The sequence below is a fragment of the Moschus berezovskii genome, chromosome 18 (genome assembly GCF_049115385.1).
Source record: "Moschus berezovskii isolate FMDL1 chromosome 18, NW_MosBer_1.0, whole genome shotgun sequence".
Taxonomy (NCBI): Eukaryota; Metazoa; Chordata; class Mammalia; order Artiodactyla; family Moschidae; genus Moschus; species Moschus berezovskii.
The window spans coordinates 48,719,962-48,739,204 of record NC_142477.1 but is presented as its reverse complement, the minus strand read 5'-3'; the positions used below and the strand labels follow the sequence as shown (position 1 = coordinate 48,739,204).

Sequence of the window (19,243 nt, the reverse complement as noted above, 5' to 3'; positions counted from 1 at the left end):
TTCTTGTTCTTCTAACTATAGAATCAAGTAAATGTGGAATCCTCTTTACTGGTTTTTTTCCTCCACGATGTCTCTGTATTTTCTGTTTTCATTACAAAGTGTCTTTACTCTTCTTAATGCAAGAAATTATACACAAACCACAATTTTTGAAAGAAGTGCATTTTAACACTGCCTGAATTCTGAAGGAAACACAATTCACATCTACAGGAACAAAATTATGTGTCTTGGGCGACTGCTGATTTTGTTCACAACAAAATTCCAAATGATGCATAAATAAAAGGAAAGCAATTGACATATAAATATGATATCAGTAGAGACTGCAGTCAGATTAAAAACAGAAGGGGAACATTAAATCAAAGACTAAATTATAAAAAGATTTGCTTAATGTAGTAGAAGATTAATGGAAAAATAACTTATAAAAGCAGAGGTGATAGGCAAAAGACTAAGACAAATGATAAAAAGCATGAAGGATATAGGAATTAGATCCAATCTGCATATACTGTGGAGAATAGATAAAGAAGGAACAAAAAAAATGATTGCATAAAACTTCTTGAGGTGGAATAAGATCTAAGCATAACAATCAAAGATAAATATATAAATGGCAACAACAAGGAAGGGGCTTCCCAGGTCATTTGGTGGTAAAGAATCTCCCTGCCAATATGGGATTCGACCCAGGGTTGGAAAGATCTCCTGGAGAAGGAAATGGCAACTTCAGTATTTTCGCCTGGGAAATCCCATGGACAGAGGAGCCTGGCAGGCTACAGTCCATGGTTTGCAAAAGAGCTGGACATGACTTGATGACTAAATAACAACAACAACAACAATATCAAGGAAAACAAAGGGGAAAGCTCAATAAGTAAACACAACAAAACACAAAGTAAATCAAGACAGATTTCTCCCAAACGAACAGAATTAAAATACTTCACACACAAATTTTGGTGACTGCAGCCATGAAATTAAAAGACGCTTGCTCCTTGGAAGAAAAGCTATGATCAACCTAGACAGCATATTAAAAAGCAGAGACATTACTTTGCCAACAAAGGTCCGTCTGGTCAAAGCTATGGTTTTTCCAGTAGTCATGTATGGATGTGAGAGTTGGACTATAATAAAAGCTGAGCACCGAAGAATTGATGCTTCGGAACCGTGGTGTTGGAGAAGACTCTTGAAAGTCCCTTGGACTGCAAGGAGATCAAACCAGTCAATCTTAAAGGAAATCAGTCCTGAATATTAACTAGAAGGACTGATGGTGAAGCTGAAACTCCAATACTTTGGCCACCTGATGGGAAGAACTGACTCATTTGAAAAGACCCTGATACTCGGAAAGATTGAAGGTGGGAGAAGGGGACGACAGAGGATGAGATGGTTGGATGGCATCACTGACTTGATGAACATGAGTTTGAGTAAGCTCCGGGAGTTGGTGATGGACAGGGAGGCCTGGCAGGCTGCCGCCCATGGGGTTGCAAAGAGTCGGACACAACTGAGCGACTGAACTGAACTGAACACACAAACTAGCAGAAGTTTTTAAAGCACTTTTGCCTTTTGGGGGGGACTATTATGAGCTCATAAATTTATACCTGGTTAAATCTGTCTCATTCACAAAAAAAAGAATCATTCTCCAGTATGAAAAATGAAGCATAACCCTCACGTTTCTTTAGCTTACAAACTATTAAATATGTAAATCAATTAATGGAGATGTAAAAGTAAGAATTAAATTATGAATGAGTTGCAAAACTGAATAAATGGTACTGAACAACAAATCATCTCAACATGAATTAAAACATAATTGTTGAAATATTTATAAAGTCATGCAAATATAATGAATCTCAGACGATATTGTAAAGGAAAACCTCTGCCCAAAATTCAAGATTATATAAACACATGAAACAGTGGTAAAGGTTACATAAAAGTATGCCACACTGTCTTCTCGCACAGATGGAACTGAGTGAGTAGAGATGAAATGACCCAAATTTGTTCCTAACCCTGTTAATTAAAAAAAAAAAAAAAAAATAGTTCAGACATGAGGGCTTCTCTTCCTTTTAATCGCCATCAGAATAAAACAGAATAAGTATATTTCAAATCACTAAAGAAAGAAAAATTTCCCCACAATAAGTAGGGAAACAGCAAATCACATATATCTACAGGCTAAATTATTATGCAGATATTATACATCATTCTGCTTTAGGATATTTAATGACTGGAGGAAAGGTTCATAACACTAAGGTGCATAGCTATTAATACAACTCAATGTCAACTTTATGAAAATAAACCACATGTGCACAGAAAACAGAAACACCACCAACAGATTTATTGGTTCCTCAGTATAGAGGGATTATAAGGAATTATTTTCCTTCTTTATTGCATTTTTTATATATATATATATTTTGCATTTATAAATATATTTATTTCTGTACATATAATCAAAATAAAAATATGTCACCTCTATTTGTCTTTGCCAAGCATTAGGTCACATCACTATATGTTACTGCATGTTGTTATTTAGGTAGAATACACTATATAATAATTAAAAAGTGATGACAACAGAAATATTTTCAAAATGGAGACTTTCCTATATATTTCATAAACCTGAAAGGGCAGATAGTTTTCTTATGTGAAAACTAACAACAGATGTAAGCTCTTTGATACACATAAAGCAAAACATGCAGAGACCATGGTAATGTGTGCCCAGAAGATTAAAAATGGCTACAATTCCAAGACACATCATCTATGTCAGTATCCCTTGATTCTGGGTGGGTTCTTTGACTATTTTGATGAATAGAATACAGTGGGAGATTCCGTGAGCCTTTTACCACAGTCCCTTTCTTGGAACACTTGCTTTTGGATTCTAGTCACCATCCTACGAGAAGCTAAACCACACAAAGCAGCCAGGCGTAAGGAGACACTTTATAGTCCCAGCTGAGCCCTATGTAGTCCTGAAATGATACCTGCATCAATTGCTAGTCATCTAAAGTCCAACCATTTTGAGCCTCCAACCTAATGGAGCCTTTAAAAACATAAACTCCACCCACCATCTGACTACAGAGGCACAGGAGACTCCAGGCAGGAGCTGCCCAGTGGATCCCCAAAGAATGGTGAGAGAGCAGTTGTCTTAATTCAGTTCATTCTGGAGTGGTTTATTCTGCAGCAGTAGATAATTGCAACAATATGAACAGATACTGATGTGTGTGTGTGTGAGAGAGAGAAGTACATAAAGTGAAGTCTCTCAGTTGTGTCTGACTCTGAGACCCCATGGACTGTAGCTTGCCAAGGCTCCTCCATTCATGGGATTTTCCAGGCAAGAATATTGGAGTTGGTTGCCATTTCCTTCTCCAGGGGATCTTCCTGATCCAGGGATCAAAGCTGGGTCTCTTGTACTGCAGGCAGACTCTTTACCGACTGAGCCACCAGAACGCAGACAATACTGGAGTGGGTAGCCATGCCCTTCACCAGGGCATCTTCCCAACCCAGGAATTGAACTGGGGTCTCCTACATTGCAGACTGATGCTTTAGCAGTTGAGCTACCGGGGAAGTCCCATGATACATACAGATTACATTTAAATGCAGTAAGTCTTGGCAAGATTGATAATAGGGTCCTTTGTTATAAACATCTCTTCCTTCAGATACATCAAAACCATCCCTTCAGGTATTGGGAAACAAAAATATTATTAATACTTCATTTTCAAAAAAGAAATATGTTATACTTAAGCTAAATATATTAGTAATCAAAGATAAATTAAAATTAAATATCGGGTTCAGAAACACAAAAAATTAAACCTAAGGGCAACTCTAAGTATAGTTACTGAGTGTTTTATTATATGCACAATTCTCTTTTAGGTTTTATTGTTTTTCTTTCACAGCAATGCATCAGGTTCTGAAAACTATAAAACTAAATGTATGTTTCTGTTTACATTAAGTTATGCTGGTGATACAGTACCTCCGTTAGGATGCAAGTATGTTTAAAAAAGCATTATCCAGATAGTCTCAATTATGTTCAGAATTACCAAATGAACCATATTGTACTTCACGTACAGTGCACAACTGATGAATATGCAAAATAATAGGGAAATGAAACTAACCTGGGCCATTCAAATACTGTGTAAGAGAACAGTGTAATCGGACAATTATAGGTTCTGTTCGAATCACTTCCCATGCCACAGCAATCTCCTCCTGTGCAAATATTTGAAAGATGAATTAGTCATCTTTTAGAGTTCTTGATTTTTTTCCAAGATAAAAAATATGCATGTTTTTAAAACTTATTTTGAAGAAGTGCTTATATTAAGGCCTACAAATTATCTCAAAAACTTACAGGTCTGTGAAATGAAAGTCAAAGTACTTTTAATTTTTGCCTTCATTTGAAAACTCAAGTGAAAACATAACACATAAGGACATACTATATTACTGATACAAATCCATAATTTTTAGAAAATATTAAAAGAACTAATGGAAGAAAACATATGCAAAATCTCTGCTTTTTCAACCAGTCGTGGCATTTCTTCATAAATCTTAACAAAGTCATTATGTTTCTAATTGTATTATAAGAGAAACTAAAATTAAATTTCTTCCAAGAATAAAAGTGTTTTTTAAATGCAGCAATCATATAAGTCGATACTTACATCAAGAAAGCTAACATCAATATGCAGATCAATATCTACATCATCAATGGCTCCATATTCCCTGAAAGCAAAGATTAACATTATTGTTTCATTTTCTTTAAAAGACAGTGTGTTCGAGGTTATTTTAAATTAAAATTTAGTCATGAATTCTCATCCCTGATCCCCACAGATAGTTCAAAAAATGACTGTGGACATAAATTAACTAACTCAGTTTAGTTGGATTGTGGTCTCATGTGACCTCTTTATACCATATATATACCTTTCCATCTTATGTACAGGCAAATAAGTACATGAACTCAAGAGTTATTTGGTGCATAGTTTCAAATGCCCCAAGTTCTATTTAACAAATTGAATGATCTTCTCATGTGATCACTTGGTGTTCAAGATTCAGAGCTGCCTCTAAGCGCAAGAAAGGAGTCTCTGACACGAGGAAGGGGTGGAGGGATCACTGACTGCCACAATAATATGCCCATAAAATTTCCTGCCACATTAGAACATCAGTAGTTCTGAAACTTATCCAGGTGTTCTGCCACTTAAATGTCACTGATGTTTCGATAGGCAGTTTTACATGTCTGATGTATCCAAATTAAAACAAGTAACCACAGTATATTCCACACAAACAGGCATATTTTTAAAGCTAACTAAAGGGCATAAAACAGTAGTTTTTGTATTCTCCATACACAAAAATCTCTATTTTTGATATTTTTATAAAATTCTGAAGTTACCAATGCTAATTACAGTGAGGGAAAAAACTATGATGATAACAGAAATTGTAAAAACTAATGGCCAATATTTATTGAGCACTTACCTGCCAGAAAGCATTCTAAGGATTTTACATACGTGTGATCATAACGCACAATAGGTACTACTTGTTGTTTAATCACTAAATCGTGTCCAACTCTTTTGTGACCCCAGGGACTGTAGCCCACTAGGCTTCTCTGTCCATGGGATTTCCCGGGCAAGATTACTGGAATGGGTTGCCATCTCCTCCTCCTGAGGATCTGCCCAACCCAGGGATCAAAACCATGTCTCCTGCATTGGCAGGTGAGTTCTTTACCACTGAGACACCAGGGTACTATTACCATTTCCAATTTACATGTCTATTAACTGAGGCTCAGAGTAATAATGTAACCCCCCCATCATTGCTTTGTAGCAGAGCCAGGATTTGAATATATGCATCCTATTTAAATATTTATGCAGGTGCTTAGCTCTTTATTCAATAAACTATCACTTTGTGTTGGAAACCAGGTCAAACAATGATGGATGATCTCACTAAGTCCTCATCATAAACTTCTGACAGTGATAATATAATTATCCTCATTCACAGATGAGGAAGTTGAGGTTCAGGAAAGTGGAACAAGTTGACAGAGGGCAGAAAAGTTGGTGGAAATTCAGACACAGAATTCACATTCAATCTCAAAACTGTCAAGTGCAGTATCTGGCACACAGTAAGTACTCGATGAACAGTTCCATGTATGATAATATTCAAATAATACTAATGTAGTACAAAACTATGGCACTTTTATAGGGTTCAGAGAATGCACTTTTATAATGATTAAATGGCTTTATGTAATTTGAAGAATAAAGGCATGTAGAGGGTCCTTCTACTTTTTTATATCAATGATCAAAAAATGCAGCATGTTAGAAACTAATAACTCAGCCTCTATGTTTTCTCCATTCTCTCCTTAAAAATATATCAAAACACTGAGCACATTTTCATTATTTATAAATTTACACTTTCTATTTTTTCGTGGTCATTTCTAAAGGCTACATAAAGAAGAAAATGGATAAAATTATTCACATAGGAATTAACTTTTTAATTGCACACTTCAAAATATCGGTGTTATAGAAAATAGATAAAATTACTCACATAGGAATTAATTCTTTAATTGCATGCTTCAAAACATCTGTGTTAATCATAAAGGATAAAAATTTTTATAACCTTGTGCAAATTTAGACATGATATGCAAATTTAGATATAAACATATGCCAATTTACTTATGACATTATACAGAAACTAAGACAAGAATAAGGATCAAGAACAAGAACCATTGCTTTTATGAGTCTAGTTCAGAGTTCAGAAAACTTCTCCTGTAAAGGTCAAAATAGTAAACCTTTTAGTTTTTACAGCCTACATAGTCTCTTTCGAATATCTCTCTTTATTTTGGGGTCATTTTATTACAACCCTTTAAGAAAAGCAAACACCATGAACTGTTCAAAACAGATCCCACGGCCCACTGGTCATAATTTGCTGACCCTGGACGTCAGCATACTATTCATAAATACAAGAAGTCAAATATCTCAAGTCAGACACGTCAAAAGGGAACCATTAAATACAGTGATGAGGACAGACCACTAGTGATGTTCAAATGACATTTTGGTGAGGGAGAGACCTTGACTACAACCATTCCCATAAAATTATAACAAGCGTACAAAGCAGAAATTAGGGAAAAAATGAATATTGAATAATAAGGAAATACTTAAACTATGGCATGATGATACAATTTTTTAAAATTATCCATTACTAAAAATGTTGATATAAAAATATTTAGTATCATGAGGGAAATGTTCCAAATATATGCTGTTCACTGAGCGAGTACCAAAACACTATGGAGAGCAAAATACTCTTTCTTATATAAAATAGAAATAGGAAAACCAAAAAAGTAGGAAGAGGACTTGTATATTACATATAGGCTGTGGGTAACATTTATTTTATTAAAAAAGCTAAAGTATTTTCTAAAAAAATCTACTTTTTCTGATTACAATGGCAATACAGACTCATATAAAATGTGAGAAAGAGAAAAACAGACAATAACTTGTAATAAAATTTAGTACCACTCAGACACAATAGGTTTTCTTTACATTCATTCCAGTCTCTTTCATACATTAATATATCATTATAATACTTATTATTAAGGATAATAGGTATGTAAAAATTTTTGTCCTGCTCTTCCACTTTTTCTATAATGAGTACTTTTTTTTACCTCGTGGAATATTCTTTAAAACCATAAATTTAAATCTATAAATTTGTATGAATAAAATTATATAATACAACATTAGGGTGCTCTCAATTTTTTTACACTATTAATATTGATAAATGGCACTCTGGATAGAAGTCTACGTGCAGCTGTCTTCTCAGAGATAAATTCCAGAATTAATAATTGAAATAAATAGCAAAACTATATTTGGTAATCCTAATATATACTGTTTAGTTACTATTTTTAAAAAGTTAAAACAACTTATGATCACACCAGCCAGGTTCTCACAGTGACCATTTTCCACATCCTCATCATCACCTGGCATTTTTTTTCTCCCATCTTTGCCAATTTCAGAGGGGAGAATAACTCTGGATTTACTTATGATGGCAAGACTTTGGTATATTTAAAGGCAGAGAAAAGGGCAGCAGAGATAACAAAAGTCAGTGCAAACCTTACCCCAGCTATTTTCTTCATAAATAGATTTCTAGACCACTTCAACAGAACAAATCATCGTTATGATTAGAATGTGAAATATGTTCTTTATAAAATCTTTAATATGTGAATTTTAAAGTATTCTTTATATAATTTTTTCAACACTTTTGTTTTAGTTAAAGAGCTTCCTCGGTAGCTCAAATGATAAAGAAACTACCTACAGTGTGGGAGACCTGGGTTTGATCCCTGTGTTGGGAAGATCCCCTGGAGAAGGGCATGGCAACCCACTCCAGTATTCCTAACTGGAGAATCCCATGGACAGTGGAACCTGGCAGGCTACAGTCCATTGGGTCACAAAGAGTCGGACATGACCGAGCAACTCACTTTCACTTTCTTTCACTTTTTTTAGTTAAAAGTATCTTTAATTTCTAATACTATCAATTTCTTTAAAAAAAAAAAAAAAACCAGGAACGAAAGGGTTACAAGTGCTATCTTTCACCACAGCAGAGCAGGAGTACAGAATTTTAAGGAAGCAGAGGCATTAAAGGTTTGTAATTAACTGGATTCTGCAGCTGTAGATCTGTAAATAGTTATACCTTTTGTTTTTATGCCATACTTCAAAGAACTCAACAACACTGTGTGTATGCAAACCAATTTCTGTTGTGATGCCCTTTTTATATAATGCCATTCATTTCACGTTTCCCACTGCGAGATTACAAAGTGTGATTACAGTCTGCCAGATGCAATGACCCAGCCTCAGAATTGCTTCTGTATCTGAATATCTTTCAGTAGGCCCAATCTCATGAATAGCAAATGCAGAATCAAGGCAAATGCTTGAAATATGAAAGCAACCTGAAGTGTGAAGCCTGATATCTGATTGTATACTGAATGCTGTGTTAGGTTTATAATAATCCAAAATAATTCCATACCCTGCCTGCATTTATTCATTGTGAAAAGATCACATCAAATTGAACTTGAATACTTTTTTAAGAGAAGGGAAGTGACACAAATGATCTGATGCAGTTGTTTCATTTAGGGACTGAGGTCTTGAGAACTGCTCCACAAATTTCTTTCCAGACATCTGAGTGAAGTCTGAATAGACAGATCTTGAAATCCAGCCACTTGATTTTGAATATTTACATGTGATCTAGTTCATATGTATAAAGAACACATGTATGAAATATATGCTTTCTATAAACAGGTATTTTTTAGGGCACTATGCGTTAGAACTCTTAGCAATTCATTCTCCCATTTTTTTATGGAGCTTATTAAGATAACATCCTCATTAATGACATCACATATGCACTTACAATATATTAAATACTCGACCGTCTATGTTGGTCCTCCTTTCTCTATAAAACCACAGCTTGTTTATTATACTGTTATGATGTTTTATAATACTATCTGATCAAAATTAGCAGGGACTGTTCTGGTTATAAAAAATATAGCTTTCTCTTATCATCTGTCGAGCAAATCACGTGTATAATATACATACATGAAACTCTACCACAAGTTTTTGACAAATAAACTTCTACTGCTATTTAGTTACTGCTTTCAATAATTGGACAGTTATATTTTGAGAAGAAATATATTCTGTGAAGAAATATACACCTCCTTCTGACATCTGAAACTCAACAGCTTGCGTGTCTATCTCTGCATGCCTACTCAGTGTGAGTTTCATGCTCAGTGTGGGAGAGATGCTTGTGAATGGGCCAAGATTACTCAAACTCAGTAGTCAGGAAGAAATCTTGGCATTTTTGCAAGACTGTATTCACGGTAGCTATATATTTCTCTAAAGGACAACAGGACTGAGACAAATTTAAAAATTAGATCCGGGTAAGAAAGGAAACCCATCTAAACTAAGAGTGTAGAAGTACAGTGTAAACAGTTGCTAAAACTCTGTCCCCTATTTAAAAATCCTTGGTTTTGCTTGAGGAAAGCTTAGGTGCTGGAAGCAGAGGTGACTGTCAGGGATCTGACATTCTGAAGCTTGTATCTAGATTTTATGCCAGTGCTTTTGAAAGAATCTCTCTTTTGTTTCTTTCTTCTGTGTGCCTCCTGCCATCACTTCCCCCTGGTGTTCCAGAGTCAGACTGTTTTCACCTCAGCTCAGATGCAGAAGCAGGAGAATCAATGTGCTGCAGAGGACATTACAAACATCCAACCCAAGATCTGTTGACGAATAACAAGCTTCAGTGTAGGGTAAGGTATACTGCAGTAACCAACATCCTCAAGCACTCACTGGTTTAACATACAGAAAAGATTTATATCTCACTCACACTACCTGCTTATTGTGGAATCAGAAGAAGAGAGAGAACACTATTCACTGTAGTCGCCAAGGGGCCCAGAGAGTGGTGGAGTCCTGAAGATGCGGGAACTCGCACACTAGAACCTTGGCTCATATTTCACTGGCCAACACTAGGTTGCATGTCCACTGCTGATGTTATAAGAGCTAGGGAAATGCAATCCTGCCATCGTCCAGAAGAGGAGAGCCAGATTTGTTAAGCTGTTTTACTAACCCACTACTAAGGAAATCCAGAGACATTTAAAGTGGACCACTCTGATTTAGGTGGCTTTTTCTTTCCTTTTATTTTTTCTCTCTCTTTCAGGAGATATATGTTTGGGTGGTGGGCCTGCATATAGTAGTATAGCTTCCTCAGACCTTAAAAACATCTTCTGCATGCCCTGTCCTCCAAAACATCAATTCCAAAATTATTCATTCATTTCAAACACAATCATCCAATCACAAAAAAAATGATCAAAATGCAGAATAGTCACAATCTTGTAATCTTCCAACCTACTTTAAGCATTAGTCACCATCAAAAGGTTAGACTATTACTCAGATGCCTTCAAGCTTTTAAATGGATGATGGGTGGCCATGAAGCACAGGATATTTTATTTGGGATAAAACTTTCAAACATCATAAGCAAATTATCAGCATCATTTCATTCCTGAGCAAATGAGAATTTTGTGACTTGTAATTCCCTACTTTCTAAAAATATTAATCTCAAGTTTTTTTCAATGACACTGATCAATTTTTTTATGAATACTGATTATAGGAGTAAATTTATAATGAAAACATAAAAGAACCTCATTTTGTTGCATGATTCAAGATGAAACACATTCACACTGATTAGAGGGTTGATTGTGTTCCTCCAGAGACCTAACTCCTTTCCTTTACAAGAGCCTATGAGTTAAAATTGTCATCAGTGTTTACAAGTATGGTTCAACCTAACCAGAATGCTGTTTTAGAATGATTTGACCAAGTAGAACTAAAATTACCTACTTAAGTAATAAATTTATCATTAGTCATTTTTACTAAAGCCTCCTTCACCGACTTTAAGAGGGTTTTGCCTCAATTGAGGTAATCTCTGTTAATTTCATCTCTTACAGCGAACTTAGATGTGGTTAGCTGCCTTTCTCATTAGATGTCACATTAAAAAAAATGATACCAAATAGCCTATTATGCATATTGAGGTACTTTTGCTCTTCAAACTCCATTAAGTTCTTATAAACCTCAATTAAGTAAAAGAACAGCTAATTAGAACAGTCTGTTTTCAATAGACTTAGAACTTTGCAAAGAAGATGACTCCAAGACCTTAAGCCTAACTACTTCTCCCGTGTGTCCAAGCCACAGTATTTTAGACCAGACAGTAAATTCATTCTTATTTATTTTAAGTAAATCAAACTAGTCCTGCTGTGATTCACTTATATCATGGGGCCTCTGGGAGCTTATTTATTCTGGAAACATCCTCTGTAGTTGGAGAAAATCTACAGCAGACAAGAACATGACTTGCATTCATTAAGATTTAAATTGGATCAAAACTTACAAGTGAAAGAGGCAAGAGGAAAACAATCAAAACCACTTATGACTTTAGATACTTCACTTGAATGAAATTCTGTATAGTAATCCAATTTCAACAGTCCATAAATTATCACTATTTTATTAATAATGGAAAGTAGTAATAGAAATAAGTACTTAGTAAATGATTACTTTGCCAACAAAAGTCCGTCTAGTCAAGGCAATGGTTTTTCCCGTGGTCATGTATGGATGTGAGAGTTGGACTGTGAAGAAGGCTGATCGCTGAAGAATCGATGCTTTTGAACTGTGGTGTTGGAGAAGACTCTTGAGAGTCCCTTATACTGCAAGGAGATCCAACCAGTCCATTCTAAAGGAGATCAATCCTGGATGTTCATTGGAGGGACTGATGCTAAAGCTGAAACTGCAATACTTTGGCCACCTCATGCAACGAGTTGACTCACTGGAAAAGACTCTGATGCTGGGAAAGGTTGGGGGCGGGAGGAGAAGGGGACGACGGAGAATGAGATGGCTGGATGGCATCACCGACTCTGTGGACATGAGTTTGAGTGAACTCCGGGAGTTGGTGATGGACAGGGAGGCCTGGCGTGCTGTGATTCATGGGGTCGCGGAGAGTCAGACACGACTGAGCGACTGAACTGAACTGAACTGAACTGAAATGCTTGCTGAAGAAACTAAAAAATATTCACACATAAATAATGGTATGATTGAGGCCTAGATAGCATGGTGTGTGTATGATACTCAGTTACTAAGTCCAACTCTTTGTAACCCCATGGACTGCAGCCAGCCAGGCTCTTCTGTCCATCCATGGGATTTCCCAGACAAGAATACTGGAGTGGGTTGCACTTTCCTTCTCCAGGGGAATCTTCCCAACCCAGGGATCAAACCTGCATCTCCTACACTGCAGGCAGATTCTTTACCAAAGATAGCAGGAAATATGTGTTTAATAAAAAAAACACCTAATTTTAAAAGCAATCAAAATGTGTGGTAAAGTGATTCTCTAAACAAAGATACACATGTAGATGAAAAGTAGTTAAATTCTACACTGTGTTGAGTGATCGACTTCCCAGGTGGTGCTAGTGATAAAGAACCCGTGATTAACCATATACAGACTTTTTTGTATATGGGAGAGAGGATTAAGTTTCTGTGATTAAAATTTTAAGATTTCAAGCAAAGTTCAACTAAAGAAAAAAAAAAATCAGTCATTGTTTCAGAGTATTTATTTTTTCAGGTGCTTGTGGTATCTTAGTTCCCTGACCAGGGTTCGAACGCGGGCCCTCAGCAGTGAAAGCGTGGAGTCTTAACCACCAGGGAATCCCTGAACAATTTATGGATAATCCCTATGGCTTTCTTCACAGTCAAAGGCTTTGGCATAGTCAATAAAGCAGAAATAGATGTTTTTCTGGAACTCTCTTGTTTTTTCCATGATCCAGAGAATGTTAGCAACTTGATCTCTTGTTCCTCTGCCTTTTCTAAAACCAGCTTGAACATCTGGAAGTTCACGGTTCACCTATTGCTGAAGCCTAGCTTGGAGAATTTTAAGCATTACTTTAATAGCATGTGAGATGAGTGCCAATTGTGCAGTAGTCTGAGCATTCTTTGGCATTGCCTTTCTTTGGGATTGGAATGAAAACTGACCTTTTCCAGTCCTGTGGCCACTGCTGAGTTTTCCAAATTTGCTGACATATTGAGTGCAGCACTTTCACAGCATCATCTTTTAGGATTTGAAATAGCTCAATTGGAATTCCATCACCTCCACTAGCTTTGTTAGTAGTGATGCTTCCTAAGGCCCACTTGACTTCACATTCCAGTGTCTGGCTCTAGGTGAGTGGTCACACCATCATGATTATCTGGGTCTTAAAGATCTTTTTTTGTACAGTTGTTCTGTGTATTCTTGCCACCTCTTCTTAATATCTTCTGCTTCTGTTAGGTCCTTACCATTTCTGTCCTTTAGCGAATGAACTGAACTGAACTGATTGCTTTCTTCATTTATTCACTCTGTAATACTTACTGAATCTCCATCTTCCTTATCCTCTAGCCGTAGCATAGATCAACTGTGAAACAATCACAGCTAATTTGCTAAAACTTTGAAAATTCCAAAGATTTGCTTTTTGCAAGCATAATCCCTATCTCTTTCACTCAACTGCAGTCTAATATTCCTCCACGAGTAGGAGAGAGGGTCTGGGTATATGTGCTATGCTGTCATATATACAGCATGTGTCTGATTCTGTGCATAGCCTGCTAGGCTCCTCTGTCCATGGGATTCTCCAGGCAAGTATACTGAAGTGGGTTGCCATGCCCTCCTCCAGGGGATCTTCCCGACCCAGGGATCGAACCCACGTCATTTAACATCTCCTGCACTGGCAGGTGGATTCTGTACCACCAGCGCCACCTGGGAAGCCCTGTCTGGGGTATACAACCCCAGCTTATTTAGGCTGCAGGTGGTTTTGAGTTTCTGTTTCTGCAGATAAAATGAAAGTTAGCAATAATAACTGTGTGTTATACTTCCCAACCACTAAAAGTATTTGTTTGCTTTTTCAAAATCTGGATAGGTCCACTGAAAAGAATATAACCAGATAATATGAACATTTTAATGGGTGTTCCACTGAAAACAATCAAGAAGCCTCCAGTGTGTATTTTATACATGCCCTGTACTATAAAGCAGGATCAAAAACCAAATTAAAAAAAAGGACACAAACAACAAAAAAGTGCACAGAATTAAGAGTCTAGAGGGGGAGAAGTAAACCAATAATGACAAGACATGAAGAGAATAAATGAGGTCAGAGACAAATGTGATAGGAGGGCAGAGGGCAGAATAACCAGTCTGCACTGGAGCTTCGAGGAAGGCTCAAAAAAAAAAAAAAAAAAAAGCTGACCTTTGGACCAAGGCTTGAATAAAGACAGCAACAGGGTTTAAGAGGGACGCACTGGTTGGGCAAATGGCCAAAGTCAAGGGGAAACAGCATATTTGGAGAAGAGGAGCAATCCTGGTTTGGGTGGATGAGGCTGGAACTGAGGTCAGGCTGTATGAAGGGCCTGGAGACTTGGAGACCACCCTTTAGGAAAACAAAAATCTAAATAATCAGATCTGACTGGTGGGAGGATACAAGCATAATGGCAGAAAAGGGTTTTTCTTCAATGAAAGAGAGAAAAGAAACACTAAACAGGGATGGGTGGGTCTTCTGAATGATTAAAGTAATAAAAACTGGTCTGGAAATTTATCACCAAATAATCTATTAAGTAACTGCAACAAAAAATACGTTATCATTCAAACACACTGCACAAAGTTTCGTCTTTTTTTCCTTTCGTTTTGTAGGGACCAGATTACTTATCACATGGGCTTCCTTAGTGGCTCAGATGGTAAAGAATCTGCCTGCAATGCAGGAGATCCAGGTTCATTTCCTGAGTCGGGAAGATCCCCTGGAGAAGGAAATGGTTACCCACTCCAGCATTCTAGCCTGGAGAATTCTATGGGCAGAGGATCTTGGCGGGCTACAGTCCATGGGATCACAGAGTCAGACACAATTGTGCACTAACACCTTCACTTTCAACACTTTACTTCTCACAACGTGACTATATACCAGCGGTTATGCATTATTTACTTCTGTTGTTCACAGATATGTCTTTGATTTACAATAACAGCGTGGGCCCAACTGACCAAATCTATTACAGGAATTGATAATGATGCAGCTTAAGACTGCTATTTTATCAAACTAACTCAACAAAATAACTAATTTCTTTAATGAAATGAATATAATCTTAAACTACATGTACAATAAAAAAAATCATAGCCATAATTATGCCATTTTGTTTAAGCAGAAACAGACTCTCTCATATATTTTCAAATATAATTGAGCCTGAGAAAGTTTCCACCTAAATAATTCCAACAGAAAATGCCAATGACTTTCCAAATAATGTTAGGTTGTAATCCCCAAAGGTATTTGTTTACCTGAGAGAAACTGCATGTGGCCCATATATCTCTCTCACTGCCGACAAGTCAGCTTCAAGCTGCGGGTGTTTGTGCAGCTCCCCATCATAGTTAACCTGATGGAAAGGAATCATTGAGGGGAGACTTAGGGTGAAGAGAAACAAAGAAAGCAAAATACAGACAATCTCTTAGACAGGTTACCCTGCAGTTCTGCCGTGGGCATTTTCTCTGTTGCCTTCATAAAAAAATATATAGATAATTCAGCAGTATATTCACTAACGTTCTTAGGTTCACATACATCTGGTATAATTCATTATGCTTAAAAAGTTATTATCTGACTACTTTGAAATGAAGACAGTGCCACTGTTAAATGAGTGAAGTAAATGGCAGATAATCTGGAAAAATGTCTAGACTGAGAAAAGAGCATTCACTTCCCCTCTGTAAGAATTAGTGGTGTAAACAAAAATCAAAACTAGAAGAATTATTTTAAATACTGTTAAAATGTTATCTGGTTAAAGAATCTTAGGAAAAATACCCCATTTCTAGTAAGGCATTCCTGGAGAGAAGAATTCTAGTTTTGTTCATGTCCACCCATACCTCTACTGCTTTGCATATGCTTGATAGACAAATTACTAATTTTTGGTTCTGAATGAATAAATCAGTTTGTGTTCTTTACATAATAACAATAACTTTGATGCTTTAAAGCATCTCTTTAACAAATTACCTTTCCATTATTCTATCCAAATTATAAAGCATATTTGATCAAGTTTACAAAAATAGAACAAGACACCTTATACAGCCATATCCTAAAATCGAATGCTCAGTTTAAAATTTCGACATTATCCTAGAAAAATATAATGAATTATTTTGTATAGTGCATGCATATGCAGCGGTGCCATTTCCATGTATATAATTTATAATGTTTCTTTGTACAACTGATCAATACTTTACGTTCGTACAGAAGGAAAAGAAAGCAAATACAAACAATGAAGATGCTCGATAATAAGGGCCCATCAATTTTTATAAAGGTTAATCACCTTCCATTGAAAACTAACAATCCATGCTTTTATTAGTGTCACCATTTCAAAATATTGACTGAGCACAATATGCTTGATAAATGTAAAAGTTAAAAGCATAATAAGATGCTGTCTGCAAAATATCTGTAATGAAGGCAGATGACGTCAATGTAAATAAATGGTTACAGTCAAAGAACTGCAAAAGCAACCTTAATTTCTGAAACTATATAGAGCCTGAGCGACAGATAAATTACATGAATTCTCTTGTTAGTTACAGAGTGCTGCAGAACGCATAGGTCTTTCAGATGATAAGCACAGATTTCTACTAGAACATGTATGGCTATTTGCACCTTTGAGAGTGGATGTTTGGAGAACCTCATGTGCTTACCTGTCCTCCATAATAAAATTCTTCCGAATCATTATCTCCTTCAGAATCTTCTTCCACTGTGCTATTCTGTCTTGAGTCCTTAAAATAATAGAGTAAGAGCATAATTTTAATGGTCAAACTAGTTTTCCCCCTTCTGAGAAAAAGTTAACAAATGGACATAAAAGGTAGGTCTTGTGTATACCACATGAATTTTAAATAAAAGCATTCTTGGTGCAATACAAACCAAAAATGAAAGATAGTAACAGATAGTTTTGTGGTGGGTGCATTAAACTCTATGTACCTGGTCTTGAGTTTTATAATTTAATATTTGATGGATATAAAAAGCTATGTTAATCAATTGCAACTTGGTTTTGTTCTGATAAAACATCTGACAAGCTCATACTGATTCAATTTTTTATTAAAAAATTCCTCAGCATTATTTATCCCAGACTGTTCTCACTTTCACTGCCAACTCCACATAATGGTATGAAACAAAGGGCACTTTGAATCTAATAATATAAAAATCAAATTATGCATATAAATACAAATACATTACAAAGATAACTTTCAGTGTGTAGAAATTATTTGCTTTAAATTTCAGTTTTCAAAAGGATGTTTAATTAAATATACTTGAAGTATGAGTTTCTAATTAACTGAACCGTATCTGTTATGTGTCTAAAGAACAAATGACAAAAATTCATCTAAAGTAACTATTCCTGTCCCGGGGCCCTGTTAAAATAATTAAGAGAAAGGTAGCTGTATTTAGACACAGGCCTCTATTAACTTGATGTTTTGTGATAGTCCCTAAATTTCTAGACCAAAGTTCAAGTTATTAAAGAAGACAAAATAAAACATAGAAAAAGGAATGTAGGTTTTATAAAATACAGTTTTTGGTTTTAGCAATGATAATTCTAAATTAGTGGTGCTCACTTTGGCTACTGAAGTGCAGAATGAATGGTATAACCCTAAGAGGAAAGCAGGGTGGCATTCAGTGCATAGTTTTTGTTTTATTATAAGATTACTTGATCCTTTTTTTTTCTTTTTTGATGTGGACCATTTTAAAAATCCTTATTAAGTTTGTTACAATATTGCTTCTGCTGTTTTTATGTTGTTGTTGTTTTTAGTGGCTACAAGGCATGTCCCCAACATTGGGAGGCAGAGTCTTAACCAATGGACCACTAGGGAAGTCCCAGTGTATAGTTTTAAAAGCAAAGAATTGTTGGTCCCACCACCATTTTGTTGATTTAATGTCCCAGTATTTAATTACAGATTGAAGTAAATTTCCTAAAGGTGTTATTGTTCTTTTAACACTGGCCAAAAATAGTAAGATTATATCCAAGCTCTGTGCTCCTTTAACTAGAAAGACCATCTTTTACAGATAAAATTTTAAAGGTCTCATCAAAATTATGTATACTATATACAGTTATTCTAACTATGTTACATAAGTGCTCTTCAGTCAACTACATTATTAGATGAAAATACAGAAAATAAGTTGGGTTTTGTATACACTTTATTTAGATTTAAATCAGATGTTCTGTTACTTTAAAGGTAGTTAATTTTAGGACACTATCTTTCCCATGCATAAATCCCTAAGCCAGCAACTTCATTCACTGCATGCAATCTTAATCTAAATAATGATGGTATTAACCACAAATACACGGTAAATTTCAAATACATCTATACGATTTTGAAGAAATATAATAAAACATAAAATGTAATTTACATACCTCACCATTTTCCTTCTGTAATTTGGATTTTATGGATAAGCAACAGTTAATGTCATTTGTCTTTCTTAATTCTGAAATTTATAATTAAAGGATCATTTTAGTTTTCAGTATACTATTTACCAAACATTTATAAGTTTCAGTATAAAAACATCCAAAGATGATTCTTTTTTGCAAGAGAATTAAACAATACTTTGAAATTATCTTATGTTAGAGAATTATATACAAACTATTCTGATTTTTCATTGCCCATAAAAATTTGGTCAAACTAAAGTGGCCACAGTACAAATTCCTTCAGCTCTCACTATATATTTCATGGAATCTTACGTTGTGTTATGTTTTTTAAACATTCAGTTTGTCTGGCAGTA

General features: G+C 35.6%; 1 protein-coding gene across 3 annotated transcripts in view; it reads right to left on the bottom strand.

The window, feature by feature from the left end:
• The window catches only part of PARP8 (poly(ADP-ribose) polymerase family member 8), a 197,190-nt gene that overhangs the window by 71,857 nt on the left and 106,090 nt on the right, over positions 1 to 19,243 (bottom strand). For all 3 annotated transcript variants that reach the window (XM_055422074.2, XM_055422075.2, XM_055422073.2), the window contains exons 6-10: positions 18,879 to 18,949; positions 17,173 to 17,250; positions 15,790 to 15,884; positions 4,611 to 4,671; positions 4,074 to 4,164 (exon numbers count right to left, since the gene is read on the bottom strand). In XM_055422074.2, coding sequence (XP_055278049.2) covers positions 4,074 to 4,164; positions 4,611 to 4,671; positions 15,790 to 15,884; positions 17,173 to 17,250; positions 18,879 to 18,949 — 396 coding nt within the window. The remainder of the gene's footprint in view (positions 1 to 4,073; positions 4,165 to 4,610; positions 4,672 to 15,789; positions 15,885 to 17,172; positions 17,251 to 18,878; positions 18,950 to 19,243) is intronic.